Here is a 23,356-nt window from a genome sequence, read left to right as displayed (position 1 = left end):
ATATTGTGTTTGGGATTTAGTGATAAACTTCATGTACTTGCTAAAGAATCCAGGTATGGTCTCTAGTAAAATCATATGCTACAAGTATATTATGTGAAAGTCGAGAGGCTTACCATAAACAACTTCGAAGGAGTGTTGCCTGAAGCAGAATGTGGTGTATTATTGTAAGCAAACTGAAGCAAATGAAGGTTTTGGTCCCAATACTTGTGCAAAAATAGGTAGAACCTTAACAAGTCTATAACGGTGTTATTAGTTACTTCATTCTGGCCATTACTCTCAAGATGAAAAGCATATATGAAATCAATTTTAGATCCAAGATTAGAAAATAAATCAATCTAAAAATGATTACAAAATCTGGAATCTTGATCAAATACAATAACTTTAGGCAAACCATGATGTGTAAAAACATGCTTAATGAAAAGATGCGCAATTAGTAGACAATGTCTTTTTGCATGTAATAATAAATGCTTGCTTACTAAATCTATCAACAACAGTCTAAAGCATATCATTTCGTACATAAGTAACAAGCAAACCAGTAAATAAAATCTATGGCAATGGCATCAGTAAGCCATGATGTTTCCCATGATATTAATTAAGCAATTAGAGAGATGAGCATTTCAATCAAACTATTAAAGAAGGAGATCTGGTTCTCAGTTACAACAATAGACTTGATAATACCTTCCATACCAAGTTTCAGATTAAATGGGAGGGTCCCTTTAAGGTGGTACATTATATGAGAATGGTACTTATCTAGCTGACTTGGATGATCAGTTGCATTCCAAAAGAGTCAATGATTACAGGCTCAAGCCATACTAGTGCATAACTATTATTGCTTTCAAATCAGTAAGGATACCTCAATGACTTATGTAAGGAGGATTATGTAATTCTTGTAAAAGCAGTTGTCTAAATGGAAGAGTAATTTGCATAAACACTAAGAAAAGAAATCCATCATTGAAGGAATAATTATTAATAGGCAAGCAATGATTCGAGTGCACCTTCAACCATGCATCATAAAAATCAGGATCATTCTCATATGTATCACGCATATAGCATCAAGGAATGTATATCAAGAACTGAACTAAGCTACAGCATTTTCTTTACCAAGTTTATATCATTAAGGGAAATATGGATTACAAAAAGGACCCTATAAGGATTAGCTTAAGTTGATAATTTTTGTGTTTAGAATGCTAAACTTGGTACTTCGTTACATTCATCGATGACTACTCCAAGTTTGCTTGGGTTTACCCTTTGAAAGCGAAAGCAGAGGTGTTTACATGCTTTCGACACTTTGTAGCAACGGCTGAAAATATGTGTGGATGTAAAGTCCAAACACTCCGCTCAAATAGAGGTGGAGAATACATGTCAAATGCATTCAAGGATTATATGCTTCAAAAGGGCATCAAACACCAATGTACTGTGCCTTATACACCGCAGCAAAATGGTGTAGCTGAGAGGAAAAATAGATCTCTCATGGAGAGGGCAAGATGCATGGTGAAAGCACAAAAATTGCCTCACAATTTTTGGATGAAAGCTATAATGTATGCAACTCATGTGTTGAATAGGTGTCCAACAAAAGCTTTGAAAACCATAACACCATTTGAGGCTTGGTATAGCCGAAAGCCAACAATGGAATATATGCGTACATTTGGGTGTTTGGCATATGCACATGTGCCATAACAACTCCGAACAAAGCTAGATGATAAAGCAATGAAATGCATTTTTGTGGGCTATAGCAATGAGAGCAAAGGATACCGCAGGATTTTTGTCAGTAGAGATGTGGTATTTGCTGAAAATTCAGTACAGCCCATGTATAGCTTGTATAAAAGTAATGATACAGGACATGTTTGATGGGCTATTACCCATTGCAAATAGGGGGGATTCAAATCACCCAGCCCCTACACAAGAAAATCCTCATGTAGAACAGCCAATGATTCTGCCCCCTTCTATGGAAGAAGTGGAAGATCTTGTCAGGAAAGAGCAAACAGCCATAGACACAGCCAAGTCAGTGCCAAGATGGTTGCTAAAAACTTTGCAAGAAAGCAAACTTGCAGCTCCACTCACAAGCAGAACAAGGGCTAGTTCCAGCCATGCATCATGATGAGGAGTTTGCATTAGCCATGGGTGGTCTCTTTGATTCAGAAGAGCCACATGAGAATGAGCATTGGGTGCAAGCTACACAAGATGAAATCTCTTCTATCATGAAGAACAATACTTGGGATCTTGTGGAATTGCTAAAAGGCAAGTATGTCATTGGAACAAAGTGGGTGTGCAAAGTCAAAAGGAAGTCTGATGGTACAATTGACAGGTTGAAAGCAAGACTTGTGGCTAAAGGCTACTCCCATAAAAAGGGAACAGATTATGAGGATACTTTTGCTCCTACTTCGAGAATGACTACAATAAGATCAGTGATTGCATTGGATGCACATAAAGGATGGAAAGTGCATCAATTGGACATCAAAACTACATTCTTAAATGGGGATTTACAGGAGGAAGTATATGTAAATCAGCCCATTGGTTTTGTAGTTCCTGGTGAGGAACATAAAGTATACAGGTTACACAAAGCATTGTATGGGTTAAAGCAAGCTCCAAGAGCTTGGTATGATAAAATACATGCTCATCTAACCAGCCAAGGTTATGTGAATAATCTAATTGAAAGCACATTGTATGTGAAGAAAATCGGTGCCGATATTCTCATAGTCATCTTGTATGTAGATGACATGCTCATTACAGGTACTAGCAAAGCACAAATTTCAAATTTCAAAGCTGATTTGAAAGTTGAATTTGATATGTCGATTTGGGGCCTTTACACTACTATCTCGGCATACAGTTTATGCATTCAGATGATGGCATTGTTATGCAGCAAACTAAGTACATAAAAAGTTTACTAAAAAGGTTTCACATGGATGAATGTAAGCCCATTTCTACTCTAGTAGAACCAGGTGTACGGCTTACTATGCATGATATTGGAGAGCCTTTTGAGGCCGGCAAGGCTGCATAGAATTCGGGGAATGTGAATTCCGAGATCGATCTTTCTTTTGCCATTGCTTCACTTGGTTTAGATGAGGAACATCTCGTAGCATGATCATCTTCCAGCATGTTGTCATCCAAATATACTGCTTCTTTACAACATTGATCGAATGATTCTGGATTGGATACAATGATCAAATTGTGTAAGCTATTATTCTTTAAGCCCATCATGAAACATCTCTTCAATTATTGAATATCATTTAATTTTTTCCATGACACATCGTGAGTTCAAGAGTTATATCCAAAGGACAAGATCTCTAATGGATTCACTTGGTTGATGCTCAATTGAATAGAGTTCTTTTGCTACACTCCACCGATCACCTTGTCTTAAAAAACCATGGATAAAGGCTGTTTTCAAGGTTCTGAAGTTGGTCTTGATCGCCGGCATCAATGTGATGAACCATCGACTAGCCTTTCCCTCTAAGCATAGGTTCAAAGCATGTACCTTGGTGGGACAATTGGGATTTCCAAAGGCTTCACATCTCTGTTCAAATATTTGAATGAATTAAACAGGATCTGTTGTTCTGTCGTATTTGCCCATGGTTTTGGAAATCTGTACGGCCGTATTTCTTTATGTCACTGAGGCCGTATGTGAGTGCTCTTGTTGGGAGAGAATCACCGAGTCCTAGGGCTACCCCCCTTCCTAGACTAGTCAGTATGTCCAAGGTGTGGGCATCCAAGAAAGGGTTGGTACCTATAGGAGTTGTGGAGATGTTAGGTGTAAGGAACCAAAGCCCTATGGGATCGAAGTGATAAGGGGTGTAAAACCCGATGACACGCTTGTTATAGGCATGGCCAATGGTATTGGGAGGTGCATTTGCGGCATAGATCTAAATGACTCGAAGATGTCAGCCACCATTGGGTTCAGTCCTTGTGTGATCCCTGGCAATCCCTCTATCATTGCCATGTCTGATTGCGTAATTGCTCCTTAATGAGCAAGCACACGTGTTTTTTTTCTCTCACAGCCCGTTACAGCCTCGAGAGGCCTGGCGTTCTCTTCGTTGGGCCAAACGGGTGTCCGTTCACCCTAATTAGTTTAGGCGCTATACGCACATGAATTAGAGATATTTTTCAGAAAAAGCGTATGCTAGTAACTTCCCAAATGGAAGAGGAGGTCCTATAACCTATTTTCCATCACTGTCTCAAGGCGAAAAAAAATCCGAGAATTTTTTCCTTGTTACGTTTTTTAGGGTATTCCAAAAGGAATTTTGAAAAACTTTGTATGAGGGAGTTGTAGTATTTTTGGAGTACTACAACTTTGTTTTCCTGAGTCGTCCGTGATTTTGTCATTAGACCCTCAAAAAGTAGCCCGAATATGGTCCATCGTCGTTTTCGCACTGTTTTTGTGATTTTTCGTGGTTTTTGGGTTATTTTTTACCTCGATTTCCAAGTCAAATTTTGAGGCTGCTGGTCGGAGGCCAAAATCATTGATTTTAACTTCGAATGGCTACGTCCAAAGAAGAAGAGCTCGATGTCAGCTTTCAGATGAGCCGTAGAGCGTCTTCATCAAATATACAGTTTAGGAGATACGAGCCTCCAAACAGGGGTATTTTTCAGAGTTTTTTTTTACCGACGGACCCCCTTTCATGTCGTGAACTAGTAGGGTGCAGTTCATGCTGTGAAGCGACAAATTTTATAAATTTTTCTTTTTTTTTTGTCAAGTGAATGAAGTCTCACACCTTGAACCCTTAACAATTCACGTCGTGAAGCGGACTTCACGAAAAAGTTAAATTTGATATTTTTTATTTTTTATGTTTTGCCACGTGAACGAAGGGTCTCACGCCATGAACCGGACTTCACAAAACTTCACAAAAAACTTAAATTCGATTTTTTTATGGGCCGTGTGAACGAAGGGTCTCACACCGTGAACCCTTAACGGTTCACGCCGTAAACCGAACTTCACAAACAAGTTAAATTCGTTTTTTTTTGTTTTTGGTCACATGAACGAAGGGTCTCACGCCGTGAACCCCTAACGGTTCCACGCCGTGAACCGAACTTCACAAAAAAGTTAAATTGGTCTTTTTTTTAGCACGGGCTCCTAGGGCGTTGAACGCTTAGGCCGTTAAGTTGCAGAAATGGTTCACGGCGTGAACCATTTTGCGGAAAAAAATCCCCGACGTGGGCTCCTAAGGCATGAACCCTTAGGCCGTGAAGTTGCAGAAATGGTTCACGACGTCGTGAACCATTTCTCGAAAAAAATAATTTGAAGTCTAGTGGGAAATACGAATTTTCCTTTCTGGGGGGATATTTTTTTAATATAAAATTAAGGAGATATGGGCATTTTTCCAAAAAGGTAAGTGGGAATCAAAAAGTCAACCTTTTTATGACACCCCTTACACCCTTTCATAAATGACTCCCAAAATGGACAATTTGACAACTCATGAGCATCTACTCATTGAATGCTCATTAACCTTAATGAGTTATGTAAAAAATGATTAAGAATTAATTTAAGATTAATCCTTTTACTAATCTTTCTCTCTTTTACACTAATCAAGGACTCTAATTAACCACTAATCTCTAATTAATTCATACAATTGAGCACATCATTAGATAAAACGAGAGAATGTTAATCTTTATGCATCAACAAATGTGTAAATTAATCTAAAATAGGAGATTAATTAAACTCTTAAATTGGTCTCCTCTTTTAAGGCAAAATTAAGCAAGGAGAGTCAAATTTCTCCAATTAATGAAAAAATTGATGTAATTAGGTGTTTTGATACAAGATCGGTGGGACGTGGTTATAGCGGGCGAGGCCTGTAATAGGTCGACTTCCTTCTGTTTCTTTTTGGGGTCGGTGCTTCTTCCTCTTGCTCCCCTTGCTACTCGTTGTTGTGTGTTGACGCGTGGCAAGGTCTTTGCCCCTACGGCCAGGTGGTTGGGAATCTCCATGTGTGCCAATGTAGGCTCCCCATAGTCGGTGTGTCGGTGTCGGTGTCTATTGTGTTGCTATCTTCCATGCTTTAATCCACCAACTTGACCTGTTTGCTTGGCTAGGATGAGCTAGCTTGCTCTATCAATTTTTTCTTGAGATTGCGGTTGTAACGCTCCAAATTCTTGTTTGCGTTTGTTGTCCTTCAATCCGGCGTGTCATTCTTTGGTCATCTTCTTCACTGTTTGTTTTGTCTGCGCCATGGTGAGGAGGGTTGAGGGTATGGATGGGAATGCTCTCGCTGGTAAGAAATGGGCAAAAATAGAGGTCGACCTTTATTTATACAAAAAAAAAATCCATCATTGCAATAACACTAAAAAACCCTAATTGTAAGAGGTCACTCACATGTATAAACAAATCGTACACATGCTAAATGCATGGGGCATCATTCAAATAAGCGTAGAGACTATTGATAAAATCGAGGAAATATTTTATTGGTTCGGAAGGGTGCGAAATTAGCCTTTCCAGCCAAATGGCACAGTGAATTTTTGCACCCTTCTGGACACTTATCACAAAGCATCAAAACACACGAATATGTGGAATACAAAGCATGTCCTATTTCAAAAATTAACATCTTGTGACTTCTTCAAGTATTACAAAGCAACGTAAATCTTTGGGATATAGTTCAAGTTAAAAAAAAAACTATATTTGAAGTTATTACAAAGCTTCCTCTCACTACCAATCAAACCTAGCAAGGGAAGTAGATCAATCTAACAAAATTGGTAATGATGCATGACTTCACGGTTCTCGAAACCAAGGACTCCAAAAACCGCAACAGAATTTGCACCATAGACTCCTGGTGCTCTGCAATGTTCCTAGTAAACCGCAACGCCCTCGTGTGGTCCACTTGTGGTATGGAGGGGTCATTACGTGGCCTCCCGCTCGTCAGCATGGAAAAATGAGCCCTGCTGATGCTACATGCAAAAACAAAATTATCGATCTGGGCAGCAAGGGTCTGCAAATCCCTGACTTCTAGCTTCTGGGCTGAGAGGGCATCCTCATTAGGTTGGATAGGGACCTCGATAGAGAATAAGTATCATGCGAGTTCGGAAGCAATGATTGTGCCATGAGGAGTTGAGTGCTTGTATGCTCTCAAAGTGCTTGTACAAAATGGACAAAAAGAGAGAGGGTGCTCATTTATAGTGGCCAACGTAATCATTATACAAAACCCTAGTTTTTAGAGAAAAATCACGCACCAAAAAAACGGGTTTTTAAACACGAAAGATAACATGGTTCCATATTAGGCAAAAAAAGAACCATTAACATTCTCAATTATAATACCTGATTACATTCAATAGATAATATCCCCATAGATCAGCTACACATCAACCCTAGGCCTCATTCAAGTCTATAGGGACCCATACTTTACCAACTCTCTTATGTGTAACCCTCCATGCTGCATGACATGCAAGTCCTATCCCTGCCCTCCACCTTGCTGTTTTATGACCCTTACTTTTCATTTTGGCAATTTGGGCCAATTTGGACATTCGAGCCCTCTCCCTTGAAAGGTTTCTTCCAAAGGTATAATGGAAGAACCAATCAAACATTTCTTTGAGATAGTTTGATCGAGGCATGCTGCCTCCATGTCTTGTGTTCTTGAAATAAACTCCCCTTGCACGGTAATGACTTTTCTCCATTCCTTGGGTGCTCCACAGGTCAAGAAAGCCGCAAGCGTTCATGAAATATGCACCATGAGCGTACAAGATGTGTTGTAGATACCAAACAAAACCACCATTCAGAAAGCCGCATGCGTTCATGAAATATGCACCATGAGCATACAAGATGTGCTGTAGATACCAAACAAAACCACCATTCAGGAAAAGTGCATTAGAAGAAGAAATCTGTTTTGCAAAACCTTTAAAAGAATTATATTTCCATCATGTAATGCACAATATTCAATTCACCCCATGTGCGGACCACGGCTTCAATGAAGCTTTGCAACTCTGCTTGAAATTGTTTACGATTTTCATCTGTTGTGCTGCTTAGACTCATCAACCACACTACCTTATTGAAATTTGCCCACACTTGCTTACGCAAAACAATAGTGTTTGCCCACACTTGCTTACGCAAAACAACAGTGTTTTCATCTAAGCAATCAAAAATAGTACAAGCACAAAGGTCTTTCCACATCTCCCATCTCTTCGCAAGAACATTTTCACCTTCCTCAACAGGTTTCCTGTCTGCATTTCTCTGAACCTTGTCTCGTTTGTTGAAAGGATTCTGGAGAATCCTTCTCGCCTTGCCTCCGCTCATTGAAACCTTTTGAGTAACCATATGTGAAAGTCCAGAGGTCTTTTGGTTAACTCATATCTCCACGTTGCCCCCATGGCAACCACTGTCATTTAAAATCTTCCTCACTCTAGCAATCAACTCATCTTGTCGAGTTTTACTAGGCATAGTGAATGCATAGTCTATGTGACACTTTAAGAGGCGGTCAAAGATACGCATGCTTTTCAAAGATACACATGAAAGCATGCAAAGTACAAAAGTGAACATTCTTAAGAGGGAAAGGAATTATGGGATTCCAGCTATTATCCCTTAAGTCCCTATTTGGAGGAGCCAACATAGGTGAAAGGACACCTCCGTCCCACTCTCCCTTGCAATTTCCTATTTCCTCGATTTTTCTTCACCATTGGCCGTCCCCCTACGTTTCTTCTTGGTTTTTTTATTTCAATCCATGCATGAACCAAGGACATGGGTGAGTTGTATGTGCACCTTGAGTGCAACCCATCATACACTTTATTGTCTTCAGATCCCCGCCAAGATGCCAATCAATGTCAAAGCTTCCTAAACCATCAACATCCAGCTTCTCACCCCCTATTTGTGGCTTTATCACATCACTAACCCAAGGCAACCTCTCAAAGACCCATGATAGCACCTCGTGTGTCTCCTTGTGGGAACCTCAAATGCTTCTAACCACCATATATCTTTCTTTGATTGAACACTGATGAACATGGTTTAGTGTGTAAAATATTATCCTTCCCTTGCTCTTGAAAATCAACTATGCTCTCTCCCTCATCATCGAGCCCTTCTGCAATAATGGTACCCTGCCATAGCATGGTTCATGATTGTGACACTCATTCTCTCTAGCCTTCTTCCCTTCACAATCTGGTACTCGTCCAACTTCAGCACGAAGGAGATGTTGGAACCTATAAAACCACAAAAATCAAACAAAATGTTAAGTCATTCCCTGTAAATGAGCACATACCTAATGCGTACAAGGTTACTTGTGTTACTTACATCCAAAAGGCAACCCATAGAACAATATCATTGCCTTTTTTAGCTTTCGCATTTCAACAAAAATGTTGTTGAACTCATTTAATTCGAATGAAACATTACCATCCGCAGTCTTCTTCTTTCCCCATGCTGCAATGGTAAGTGTATCAGTGATGTGGTAGTAATCCTCAATCTTGCATTTTACATCTTCATTACTCACTCCCTTTGCTAGACGAATTCTCTTTGGTGGCGCGGGAAAAGGTTATGTGTGATACCTTTCTTACGACGGGTGTCTCCTAGAGCAATTGATGAAGAGATTTGTAGCCCTTCGTGCTAATGCCTACCTCATTGCATGCATTAACAACATCAACACTGCTGATAGTTTGAAAAACCTCTTGTATGATTTCATTGGAAACAGCCATACGTATCTTCTTACAATAGGGATCCCTAATCATTTTAAGCATATGCTCCCTTGTTGTGAAAGAGTGCAAGAGCTCATTATTACAATCCTCAGTTTGATCAGAACTTGTGGCATCTTGAAGGAATCAGAAAATTACATTGACATTACACAAGTGCACACATGATTTACATTGGCATTTTGAATTGGAAGTTCTAAAGAATAAGAAAGAGGAGCGATACCATGCTTCTTGAAGTCTCCGCTTACGAGGGCCCCCCCAACGGCAAGTGTTTCGATGTGGTTGAGTGGCCGGTTACGCTCCCTACCTCTCCCTACCTCCAATAGGAGCACTTTTCATGTGGGAGATGGTCTGCGTAAGCTTTTCCACACACGTTTCTCTCTCTTGCTTTACACCCTCAAGCTCCTTGATTTTTGCTTGAGCCTGACGTAGACCTTGGTGTACACTAGCAACGTTAACTTGAAGCATATGCAAATGTGATGACAAGTAGAAGACTCTACCAGTGTCAGTTGTTGCTAATCTCTTGCAATAGCCAAGCATCCCATTCTCTCCATCTCCCACATACTAAATAAATGATGGTAAGTCTTTGAAAGTGGGTGGGTACTAAATAAATGATGGTAAGTCTTTGAAAGTGGGTGGGTAATGCGCTCTTGGGTCAGCTGGGTATATATGCAAATCAACCCATAGATCCATATTAGTATGACCCACGGGGTCTACGTACATTCCTCTCCTATTCTGTGAGATGAACCTTGTCCCTCTCGAAGGGTTCACCTCAAAAAATGTTAGTGTACCATGTGAGTTCAATAGGAGGGGTTTTTTAATTAGATACATTGAGAAAAATTAACACGATAACATTAACAGGAGGGATTTTTTAATTCAACTTTAGAAAAAAATCATTTAGTTCATAAGTAAAGAGTGGTTGTTTTATGGGAGAAAATTTTTAGTTAAGGGGTTTTTTAAATACCTCTTGAACGCGCGTGATACCTAGGGTTTTCTAGTAGTGCACCCCATGAGCCTTGCCCGAAGTTGCATACTCTTCCAACACCCGCACATGCAAATCAACCTTGCGTCGATTCAATGGCACATTAGTGTTAGTGATTTCACGTAATGCCATGCTTAGGAGTTGATAGTGGAAAAGAAGAGGGAGGCCCTACGATCATAGGAGAGAGAGAGAGAGAGAGAGAGAGAGAGAGAGAGAGAGAGAGAGAGGAGTTGAGATTAGAGGGAGTGAGTGCATGCCATAATCTTCCAAGGAGTTGCGATTAGAGAGAGGGAGGATGCACTCACAGGAGAGAGAGAGAGAGAGTGTGTGTGTGTGTGTGTGTGTGTGTGTGTGTGTGTGCAGGCCATTTAGCTCACAGTAGAGAGAGAAAGAGAGAGTTGAGAGTAGATGAGAGGATTGTATAGAGAGGGATAGAGTGAGGCTATGTAGGTGAATCTCATAGTAGAGAGAGAGAGAGAGAGAGAGAGAGAGAGAGAGAGAGAGAGAGAGAGAGAGTTGGTTCAATTTTGGGAGGAAAAAGAGATTGAAAATGGATTTTTTGACATATATATGGGTTTGGGAAAACTTTTAAAGCAAAAAAGTTTAAAAATGAGAGAAAAAAAATCACTATTTTTGCCCCCCTCCCCTTAGTTGCGAGATTGATGATGTGGAAAGTGACAAGAGATGTCTGATTTGGTTGATTTGGTGGGAAAGTGGAGGCATTAAATGGGGTCAATTTCAAAGTATAAAACTTGCAAAATGGGAAAAACAAATTGTTCATTTTGCCCCCCTCCTCCCCCTTAGTTACGAGCTTGCTAGAAAGAGAAGAGGAGAGAGAATGAAAACATCAGACCCTATTTTTGTAGGGGAGTTATGGGCTAGAAAGCTCCAATTGTAGGCTCCAAGTAGACCTCTTGATTGACCTTATCTCTTTAAGAAAGCACAAAATTAACCTTAATCCCTAAAAATTAGGAATCCTTACAAGGCCCAAAAGATGTCCAAAGGTCTCCTAATGCATTGTGCAGTGTAGTTTTAAGCCTTCGCATAAGGATGTATACATGGCTATTACACATGTGCATGTCTGGTATTTTGATAGTGGTGCTAGTAAGCACATTACTTCTCATCAAAGTTTGTTCTCATCACTTGAATCTGCTCCTTGGAAAAACACTGTTACATGTGCAAACAACTCCTCATATCATCTAAAAGGAGTTGGTAAAATTGTTATCACCGCTACAAATGGTGGAACAATCACACTGTGAGATCTATTATATATACCACCATGGATCAAGAAGAACTTGTTAAGATAAACGCATGTTGTATGTACAGTCTTTTCCACAAAGGCAATGGGTGATGCGCTAAGCTCTGGCATGCACATTTTGGTCACTTGAACTTTGGTAGTTTATTGCAAATGTCTCCTGTCTCCTTTGATAAAGCAAATGAATTTGTATTTGTGGAAGGAACCTGTCTCCTTTGATAAAGCAAATGAATCTGAAAATTGAATGAGTGCTATGCAACCTGAGTATGAATCGATACTTAAAAATGATACATGGGATTTGGTAGACTTGCCTCTTGGCAAGAAGGCCATTGGTATATAAAATGGGTTTACAAGCTCAAACGTAGAGTAGACGGGAGTGTTGAGCAATATGAAGCTAGGCTTGTTAAAGGGTTATGTACAAGAGAAAGGCATTGACTATGGTAAAACCTTTGTACCCACATATCATATGACTACCATGCGGAGTATCATTGCATTAGCAACACATAAAGATTGGAATGCACGTTAGTTGAATATCAAAACTGCTTTCTTGAATGGAGATTTGCATCAGAAGGTCTATGTATCTCAGTCTTGTGGTTTTTTTCAGAAATTTCAAGAATCAAAAGTATGCAAATCAAAGAAAGCTTTATATGGTCTTAAGCAGGATCCCAGAGCATGGTACGAAAAGATACATGCATACTTGGTTGCACATAGTTTTTGCAACAGCCTAAAAACACCCTCTATATTAAGAGAACTAAGGATATTTTATTGGTCATCGTGTTGTACATTTATGACATGCTGCTTACTGGCCCTAATGATGATCATATTTTAGCTGATTTACAGAAGTCTTTTCAGATGTCAGATCTTGGAGCATTACACTACCATTTAGGCATTGAGTTTTGGCAACATAATGATGACGTTGTTATGTTGCAAAGTAAATACATAGATGCATTGTTAAAGAGGTTCAATCAAGACTGTAAACCTATGGCTACACCCATGGTGCCGGGTTTACAACTAAGTCTTAAAGATGCAGATGACTCTTTTAATGCTGGCTTGTATCAAGAAGTTGCTCTTTTTGTGTAACACCAGTATGTGGTCTCAATATTAAGCAGATTTATGCATAGCTTAGACACAAAGCATTGGCAACTTGTTAAACGGGTGTTCCGTTACCTAAAGGGCACCAAGCACTTTGGGTTATTTTATCCCAAGGGGAGTAAATCACAACTGCATGCATTTATAGACTAGACTACGCTGGATGTTATGACACACAAGTGTCCATGACTGGTTTTTGATTTCGCCTTGGTGATTCATATATATCATGGCTCAGCAAAGAAGCAACCTACTGTGGCCACTTCGAGCTATGAAGCTGAGTATAGGGCAGCGTTTACAGCTACAGTCAAGTGTATTTGGCTTAGGCGCCTTATTGTTGATTTGGGTATTGGCAAGTCCTCAACTTTCATAGCTTTACTTACACAAGAGAAGAAAAGATACACACGCGCACACATGAATTTGGAGAAGCAACGCCTTCTCAACCTCTTAAGCATAAACATGCTTACACACACTAACACCAAGTTCTGTAGAGAACACTAAACTATATTACATAAATGCGAAGTAGTAGCATTACATTAAGAGCAGTTCACCTATATATTTCATAAGCCTTTTCTCATTTGTTCGTCCAAGGGTGCACATTACTAGTTCTAAGGCTTCTACATTACTTCGGCCCTAGAAATTGGTTTCGTCTCACGATACAAGCCTAGTGTACAAGATATGAGAACATCTCTAGAATGCTTACAACATATCAAAGATGCGTTTATAATGTAATGAATATGTGATTGTGGATGTAGTGTAAATGTGTCAAATGATGTATCATTGTTAATCGAAATTAGTCAATATGCTCACATGAAAGTTTTGAAGTGTGCCTCATCACTTAACATCATATCATCTAGCTTTTTATTTTCATTGGGAGTGCTAGCCCAAACACACCATTAACCCGCACCCACATGCAGTAAATGGAAGGTAAATTTCAAAAGAAGAAACTAGAAAGGTATGGAATTGGCCTTGAAAATTAAAAAAGAGAGGCTTTGCATGAGTTACAAATTTTTGGGAGTGTAGAATATATTTTAACTAATAAGAGAAAAAAATCATCTAATGTTAGAAGGTATATAAAGTTTTATATTTAATATTTGTATTTTATTATACCCTTGTGTAAGGCTTAAGTAAAGGGATTGGAGAGTGGGGCTTGAGGGTGGCCACTAGCCCAACACCTAGTGCTCACATTCCCATGTGTAAAAAATTAATGCCTTATAATAAGTCGAAGATTTATTATGGTGTGAAATGAGTAATTATGAGTTCGTTTTATGTCCCTTCAAATGTTTAAAAATTACATGTTTAAATTTTGAAGACACAAATTTGAAATTGAAGTTGTATTTGTTGTAAAAAATGTTTTCGAACATCCTTAGGGGTGGGAACAATAGCAGGGTCGCAAGATTGCCTTGTGACGGGCAGCCTTGTCTGTCAAATTTGACATGAAGCGATGGAAAACTGCAAGTTTTTCACAGTTTCGTATTTTTTTTAATGGTTTATGATTATTTTTCGAGTTTGTTACATCTAAAATACCCAAAAAAGTGCATGACGCCCGTCAAAAACCAAACCACACACAAAGTTAGAGAGAGAGAGAGAGAGCGCGCGCGTGTGAAAGAGCGTTCATAAGGAATCAAAATAAAGAGAAATTGAGAGATTTTGAATAATTACGATGGGCGTGCACAACGGCATTTTACACGCTTGTCCTTTCCGTAAATTACGGGTCTTGCGCAATCATGAAAATGTAATGCGCCTTACGAATATATATATATATCGTGCAATGCGTGTATAAAATAATTAATACTGATAGGATAATGAATAATAAATAATAATGCCTGTCTTCGTTCGCTGACCTTGTGACAAATTGTACTTCTCATTGTGCCTCAAATTTACATTAAGCAAAACCTGTTTTAATTGCAAAATATATGGTGATGAGAAGAGCAATGAGAAATAAAATTGCTTTGCTCTTTCAAATTTGCAATTCAATGTTGCTATTTTTTGAAATACAACCGCTTACCGCTTATTTTGTGACCATTTTAAAAAAATAAGGAAAATTATAAAAATTTGTTTTTTTTAAGAAAACGGATATTATTTCCACTAAACCCATCATTTCGAAGGGTATTATGAGTGTTAAAAAAAAACCACACTCTGGTGTAGTTGTACTGGCCAGAACAGCACTACTCTAGTGTAGCTGTATGCCATTCTAGTGTAGCCCTAGCCGGTTGAGATATTAAGTAGCCTTTATTTTAAAGAATGATTTTTCATATATTTTATTTATAAAACTGGAATATAGTAGAGATTTAGAAACAAAAACTAAACATAGATCTAAGAGTTATCTTTATTTTGATTGGTTGAAAAAATATGTTTTTTTAAAAACAATAGGTATCATCCCAGCATTTTGGTTGTAAAATACAACCAGTTAGGGGCAGATCACACGACCAAATGGGTGCAGAAATGGCCCATTTTTGCTCACCAACTGAGAAAAAATCAACACGGAATCATCAAAAGTACTGCAAAATTTTTTGAAAATTTGGAAAACTACTTGAATCTTACAAACCCGCCCTCCAAAACCATGAAAAATTTGGAAAACTACTTGAATCTTACAAACCCGCCCTCCAAAACCATGAAAAGCTGGCAAAACCACTTAGTATTGCCATAGCCTAGAGTTACTGGAACGTGTAACTACTTTTATTGGAACTGCCATCTCTGCGTGGCCTAAAGTCATGGAGTTCACAGAAATGTGCACATTTTGGCCTCCATGTAATCTGCCTCTTAGTTTGAGTGACGAATTCTGGAAAATTTGTTTTTTTTTTTAACAGACATTATTTCCTCTAAACCAGTCATTGTGCCAATCCTTCAAAAATCATTGTTTTTTAATTATTTATTTTTTTTAGAAAAGGGCAACATCCCATGCCACTGCCTTGGGATTTGGGGGAAAGGGTTTTTGAGGAAAAAAAAATTGGACGTTTTGATGTGATTTAATATTAAATCGAGGTCTCCAAACCCGAGAATCGGGTCCAGAATACATATAGTTATAACTTATGATTATCAGATATGTTGATGTCAGATGGAATTTGAATAAGGCTCTGGTATCATCTTGTTTGTACGAACACCAACGTATTTTTAACAAACCAGCAGCAATAACAATTCCTCCTCTGCCAGTTCAGTTCAACCGGCCACTTGACCAAACAAAGAAACCATACAAATTTTTTTTAAAAATTAACACTAATTTTACATAGTTTTATATTTTCCTTGGAAGGTTAAAGTGAGGGACCCCTTTCCTGAACCCAAAAAAATTATTGAGGCGTTTATACGCCCACAACAGGGAGAACAGAACCCTTCCCACTAATTTTGGATCAAGATTGTAAAAATAGATAAAAGAGCCTAAAAATAGATACGGAAAAATACTTTATTGGTGCAATTTACAGTTTATAGTGTCCATTGCACCTAAATGTTTTTTGCATTTCCATTAAATATATTATGTGAGATTTTCAAGAATAAGATTGTTCATTGCACCCAAATGTTTTTTGTATTTCCATTAAATATATTATGTGTGATTTTCAAAAATAAGACTGTTTTTCTAAGGTTTCGTTTTAGTATATGTAATGATATGACCCATATCCTTTCTATTTGCCTGCATTTCACCCATATGCTTTCTATTTGTATGCATTCACCTATATCCTTTCTATTACCCTCCGCAATGCAAATAGCGACTGGAATTCCAACTCTTGAAGTGTATAAAAAACTTTTCAAGATGGGCAAGGAATCCAAGGATTCACACTTGAGCATCTAGCCTAATCTATAAAAGCACACATGCACACGCACACCCCCCCTTCTTTCTCTTTCTCTCACACACAATCCCCAATCGACACCCCCGTTCCCTTCTCTCTCTCTCTCTCTCTCTCTCTCTCTCACACACACGCACACACACGCACACACAACTCCCGATCCAAAGATCCCAAGTTCAAATCCCATCCCCACATTTAGGTGTTGTCATATGGATCATACATGGTCCACAAGCTTGGCTATGATGCACACCCCCCCTCACACACACGTCTCTCTCTCTCTCTCTCTTTCTCTCTCTCTCACACACACATGTAAGTGTCTGAATGTACCTGAATAAATGTGCATTTATGTGCATTCATGTACATATGCATGTGTAAACATACAAGTGAATGTTGCACACCACTTTTTTGAGGTTTTTTTTTTTGTTTAGTTATTTTTGGGAATGTCAAAAATGGGTATTTCAGCCTACATATGATTTTGTGAGAGCATCCTTTGAATACTCTTGGTTTTGTTCAAAGATTTAACATAATGTGTCAATATCTTTTCAATGAAAAAAACTTTGAACCCCTTTTTCACATTAAAGGAAATATATATCCCCATTGCATGCCTAGCATTTTGGATGATGCCCTAACATGTCCGAAAACAGTTCCTTTTGGTGCATAGGATCAGCTCACGTTTGAAGACTAGAAAGTTCTTTTGCGGATGAGACACCTCACAAGCATCTACAAAATCCTTAGCATGAGGTTCAACTATTGAGACACCTCACAAGCATCTACAAAATCCTTAGCATGAGGTTCAACTATTGAGTTTGATATTAGCTCCTGTGATACATACAAACTCTGGCCAGACTTTTGACATGTTTTAAGTACATAGTAGAGAAATTCACTGTGCTGCATTCAACATAATGCTGTATTTGAGAATCTTATATTGAACTTAAGTAGCCTTTTACAACCATCTCCATAGATAAAGGCATCATAAATGCTGAATTAAGCCCTTTACACACCATTTCCCAGCCATTACATGGGCGGGGTTTGGACGGGCAAAAGATTGCTCATTCAATCTTGTCTGCCGAGGTTTATCGACGAGCTCAATAGGACAGGCTTTGGGGTGGTGGGTAGAGGGCATCCTGGATTTTGTTCACTATGTGACATTTTTAACTATGGGAGAGGTGGGAATGTTTATGATCTTGCCAAATGGTAGCCTTGATGGTGTTGACGTTGGAGCAGAAGGCAATGAAGACTTAGGTTTTGATGAAATCACATGGTCAGTGTAAGCTTGCCCAGCACTGATCATATGGCCTAGCAACCCATCTTGCATTTGACTATCTGCAGTAAATGTAACTTGAGAATCCATGCTGCTGCTAGTTGGTCGGTTTTCCTTGAAAGTAAAAAGCCTTGCCTTCTTCCTCTCCTTACATTCATTCCCACTCATGGGTTCAATGCTTTCTAGTTTTGTGAGTTCCACCTTGGGCAATGGGTCAATTAGCTTGTGATTCTTATGCCTCACTTTGATGTTCACATCACTACTCTTGCTGCAGAAGTCCAACCTTGTGGGCTCTATCTTGAGCAGCTGATCGCTCAGTCTATGGTTCCTGAGCCTCGATTTGCTAGTGTTGCCATCATTACTTCCGTTGGAGAAATCAAGTGACTTCTTGATGTTCTTCTGGAAGCCTCTCTGAGAACTAGTTCCAAGGTCAACACTACTCCGGCCACTCTCATTTCGGCTGTGAACAATAGATTCACACAGGGCATAGTCCTCCTGTGTGCCCACACTAGCATGTCTAGGCTTATCCTCTACCTCAGAGACACTAGCATGTCTAGACTTATCCTCTACCTCAACAGCAGAGACATTCTTCTGAGCATCTGTTGCAGGCAAAGCGGGGGCCTCTTTCAGCCTGCTTCCATCATATTCTAACCAGCTAGTTCTCTCCATGGCATGCCTGTGCTTCATGCTGTGGATTTTACTCTTCAAAATCTGCCTCGCGGATCGGAGCAATGCCACCTCTTCCTCCGCACTTTGAGCCCGGCACCTCCAGTCATGCACCTAAGTATCCACAAAAAAAGCATATGAGACTAACCATTCGTACAGGCACTATTTATGGTTTGAATGCGGGTGGACTTGCAGAGCTGAACAATGAGGGTCCATGAAAACAACATAGCAATATACCGTTTCCTTTAAGGATAGGAGCTCAGCTTCTGCTCGAAGGGCCCGCTCTTCCCACATTGCTTGTGCTTCATTCAAAACCTCCATCTCCTCTTGCAGATTACGCAGAATGTCTTGCAGTTGAGACCACTGCTCGGTCTCTGCTTGCACTTGTGCTACTATTTGCCGGATTGCTGCCTTGCAGTACATCTCTTCTGCTAGTGTCTGAACACAAGTAAATCAAACGTTTCTGCTTACTCTTTTGATCTAACAATTTGTCAACAAGATAACAAAACACATCACATGCATCGTGGGAGGTTACCTGCTGTGAGTATCTTCCAAAAAAAGAGCCACTTTCTCCACTCACCATAGAACTGTACTCTCTCCTTGCAAATGCAGCAGCCGCTTCAGTCTCCGAAAGCTCCAAAGACATGAGATCTAGCTGCTTTGTACGTGCAGCAGTCTGTCAAAGAAACACAAAAAAACATACAGATCATCCCAGTGCAACTCCATTCCCTGCACTTAGCTGCTGTGACCCGTCATATGAATCATATGTGGTTTAATGGCCTGTGTGTGTGTGTGTGTTTGGGCGGCAGCAGGGCGCCAGGAGGGGGGGGGGGGGGGGGTGCATGTGAGAATCTTATGATCATCACCAATTCAAGAATTAAATTTGTACCCCCAAAAAAAACAGAAAGGTAAGTGTATGTACCTCAACAAGACATCTTTCATCCCCGGGCTCATTGTTAAGCATGGAATCTTTTGCACCACTTCCAACCATGGTCATTTGGCCCACTCCAAGCCTGTTGGAGTTATCCCGAACATTCTGAGACTTGAGATCGGAGGCGATATGCGCTGGGCTCCCATCCTCCTGTACATACAAGAGCCTTTGATGAGCCAGCTCAAACCACAAGAAGAATGAATAAGAGAATAGAGAAAGCTCTAGATGTCACGGAACAGGCTAAGTGCAAGACAACATATGCAAATTTTGATGCACCTCGAAATCCTTTTCTCTTATTTCAAGAAGTAGGACTAAATAGGAATACTTACAACAGCGGAGGTCCGAGCAGCAAGCAATAAGTTCTGTAGCCTCTCTTGCATGGCAGAAGTTGGGTCTTCGTGTAGCACTCTGTATGAGCTTTTATTGGAAATGTCTTGTAGTCTTCTAAGGGCTTCACGAGTGAAGCTACTCGTGCTGTATGGCATGTCATCGTGTATCTTCTCAAATATATTTTGTGGAGCATCTTCTGGCTGAATTTCATAGAAACTACACTTAAGAGGGCTCTTTAAATACAAAGCCTCTCCAAAAGCATCATCTACCTTTCCTTCCTGCAAGTCAACAAGAATTCTGCAAATTGAGTGCAAATTTCTTCCTCAACGTACCTCTCTACCATCACAGGACTCAGCTCAACTCATGTAACTTTGTATAACTAATGCAGGAGATGAGTTTATCTTGCATTGAGAAAGGAGGAGAGGCCAACCGCAGGCATGGACCGGACAGCCGAATTGAGAGCTTGTGCCATGTGGACAGCCTGGTCCATCTCAGCACACCCTTGTTTCCATTTTCTCAAAGCCAGCTCTTTCTCCACTCTAAGCAGGTTGCACTCGGCTGCAAGGACCTCTGCCTGGAGCTTCCAATCCTCTGCACACCAGTCATCCTTCATGTCCAAGCCATGGTCCAGAAGCAAGAACTTGTAGCTGCCACCAACATCGTCGTCGTCGTCATCAATGGAGCATTCACTAACAGCCCTTGTGACATTGAGGCGCCCTTCATATGTGCTGACGCTAGTGCTGCTGAGAGGGCTTGATGACCCACCATCTCTCCAGTTCCTAAGTTCAAAGAGATCAGGGCCCCTATCACTGCCCACCTCACTCACATCACCATCTCCACCACTGCACTCACTGAAAGACTGAGTGACCTCCCCTGCACCACCACTTGCCTTGCTATTCAGTAGCCTGCCATCGTATATTACAATGGCTCCAGGGCTACTGTCAAGAGGAGGAGGGGGAGCTTGACCAAAGCCAAGGTTGCTCTTCTGCGTATGGGAGGATTGCTTGGAGTCACCCTCATTTTCAAAGATCGAGTGAAGTTTGCCTTGGAGGCAGGTCTGGGAGGGGAATCGGGCTGCACAGTGGATGGCAAGGGCAGGGATTTGCTTCTCTCTGGACATTCTGATGGCTCTTTGGCGGCTCTTTTTGGTCTGATTGGTGAGATTTTCATGTGGATTGGCATTGAGGAAGGGTCTAGCTACGGAGGTGGGTATGGAGTAAGGGTTTGCAGAGGGCGGAGGAGGGGGAGAGGAGGTGGGCGATGGAGGAGAAGGCATGGGAGAAGGTGGGGGCAGCTGCAGGAGAAGATATTCTAACTACCTAGATGGGGATGCAATGATGCATAGCAAAAGCAATGATGAGTTTTTGAATGTTTGAATGAAGCACAGGTAGGGTGAAGCCATTTGTGTGGGAGTTTGAAAAAAGCAGGGAGTCTGAGGGAGAGGGAGAGAGACAGAGACAGAGAGGAGAGAGATGGTGATGGGCTATCGTTGTCCAACGGCGCGGGGGGACCAGAGGCAGAGGGCCTTTTTGCTTCCACAGTAAAAAAGCAAATCCATAGTTGCCGCCGCTGTTGTTGCTGCTGCAGAACGAAGCGCAGAGGTAAAGAATGAGAATGAAGAAGAATCTATTTGCACTCAATGAAAAGAGAACGCATTTTTTGCACAGGACGACAGCGCCACCGTCTGCACACTCACAAGTGAAAACATGCCACCTCCTGAATTCTTATGTGGGCTCAAAATAAAAAGAATATGAATTAAATAATTTTTAAACTGGGCTGGATTTTTAAAAAAAATTGGAAAGATAAATTGAAAGGAGGTTAAGAGCCCTGTCTCACGCTCCCCCTTTCACTATTAGAGCGCTTCTCTCCCTTCATGGATGTGTACTTGCCACTCTTGTGCAATAGAGGAATAGTCTTTTCAACTTGAATATCTTTTAATTGCATTTTTTGCACCCAAATTGGGAATCAAAATTCTAGTTTGATTTTTTTAAATTAAGGAAATCTGGAGAATTTTTCTTTGAGAGTTTCTTTGCAAAAGAGATTTCTTATTTCTATTTTGTTGGCCAAATGCTGGCTAATTGGCTGTAACAATAAGCCTAATGGATTTTACAGCAAATTTTTTTACATTACCTACATGTAAGCACATAAGATAGAAATTTAAAAGATCCATCCAAGATTTCTTTACCTTCATACACATAGAAAAAAATATATTATTTATTTTATCATGGATGGTTGCTTGTTTTCAAATTTTGATTACTTGGTACTCTGAATCATGATTGCTTATAAGCTTCAAAAACTCTCTCTCTCTCTCTCTCTCTCTCTCTCTCTCTCTCTCTCTCTCTCTCTCTCTCTCTCTCTCTCTCTCTCTAGAGAGTCCACACACACGAGAGAGAGAGAGAGAGAGAGAGAGAGAGAGAGAGAGAGAGAGTACACACGCACACACACGAGAGAGAGAGAGAGAGAGTACACATGTGCACACACATGAGAGAGAGAGAGAGAGAGAGAGAGTCCACACACACATGATAGATAGAGAGAGAGAGAGAGAGAGAGAGAGAGAATGTAGATTCTATTTTGAATTTTCTCAACACTAGGTTGCAACAAATATCACATGCTGTTAAGGCCTCCCTTTTTATAAAGGCACGTGAAACCCCATTTTTCTAAATGTTTACCTTATCAAGGTGCTAAGAGTTCATAATTTTGTTTAGAGGTTGGCATATCAACAATCACTTTGAGATTAGATATAAGATTAGCATAGACTTACTATTAAGACATTACAATGAAAAATCACAACTTATGTTGTATTGCTCATAAAAGAACATATTCATATTTTTTTAACTTTTTGCATATTTATGGAAAGCCAAAACACAACAAGGTTTTAGTTAGAAAAACCATATTTTGCATGCCTTTGTCAATATAAAAGGCCCCTATGCTCTTTTGAGATTTTCCAAATCAAGAGAAACAAGAGTAAATGCCTTACAATTTTTTATTGCTTGGGATTCCCATTTCAATAGCATTTTTAAATCAAAGTTTGAATTCCTTATAGATGTAGAAATATCTCTATAAAAAGAAGTGATCTCACAAGAAGATCTTTTGTACCCTTAGAGTTCATAATATTGTTTAATCTCTTTGAGATTAGATACAATATAAGCATAGACGTAATAATAAAACATTGCAATGTGAATGTACAACTTAACTATGTTATCGTGCTAACACAAGAACATATTTTTTTCGTTTTGCATTTATGACAAGCCAAAACATGGCATATATTTTAGCTTTTTGCATTTATGGACAAGCCAAAACACAACAAGGTTTTAGTTAGAAAAAACTATATTTTCATGGCTTTGTCAACAAAAGGCCCCTATGCTCTTCTGAGATTTTCCAAATCAAAACAAGATATTTAAATTCATTATAGATAAGAAATATCTCTATAAAAAGAAGTGATCTCACAAGCAGCTCTATTGTACCCTATGTTTGTACT

At 39.8% G+C, this 23,356-nt stretch overlaps 1 protein-coding gene across 1 annotated transcript; it reads right to left on the bottom strand.

Moving 5' to 3' along the window:
• Positions 1-17,404: 17,404 nt before the first annotated feature.
• Positions 17,405-21,494, bottom strand: LOC147638328 (uncharacterized). The gene is made up of 6 exons (XM_086798255.1): positions 20,309-21,494; positions 19,878-20,156; positions 19,540-19,698; positions 19,153-19,293; positions 18,855-19,055; positions 17,405-18,731 (listed from the first exon to the last, which is right to left on the bottom strand). Exons 1-6 carry the CDS (start codon positions 21,152-21,154, stop codon positions 17,829-17,831), a joined length of 2,529 nt encoding a protein of 842 aa, XP_086654381.1. The 5' UTR covers positions 21,155-21,494; the 3' UTR covers positions 17,405-17,828.
• Positions 21,495-23,356: the final 1,862 nt, after the last annotated feature.

This window comes from Cibotium barometz, chromosome 5 (genome assembly GCF_041138505.1).
Source record: "Cibotium barometz isolate CiBa-2024 chromosome 5, ASM4113850v1, whole genome shotgun sequence".
Classification (NCBI taxonomy): domain Eukaryota; kingdom Viridiplantae; phylum Streptophyta; class Polypodiopsida; order Cyatheales; family Cibotiaceae; genus Cibotium; species Cibotium barometz.
Note: the sequence above shows the minus strand (reverse complement) of the source record. Positions and strands in the feature narration are given on the sequence as shown.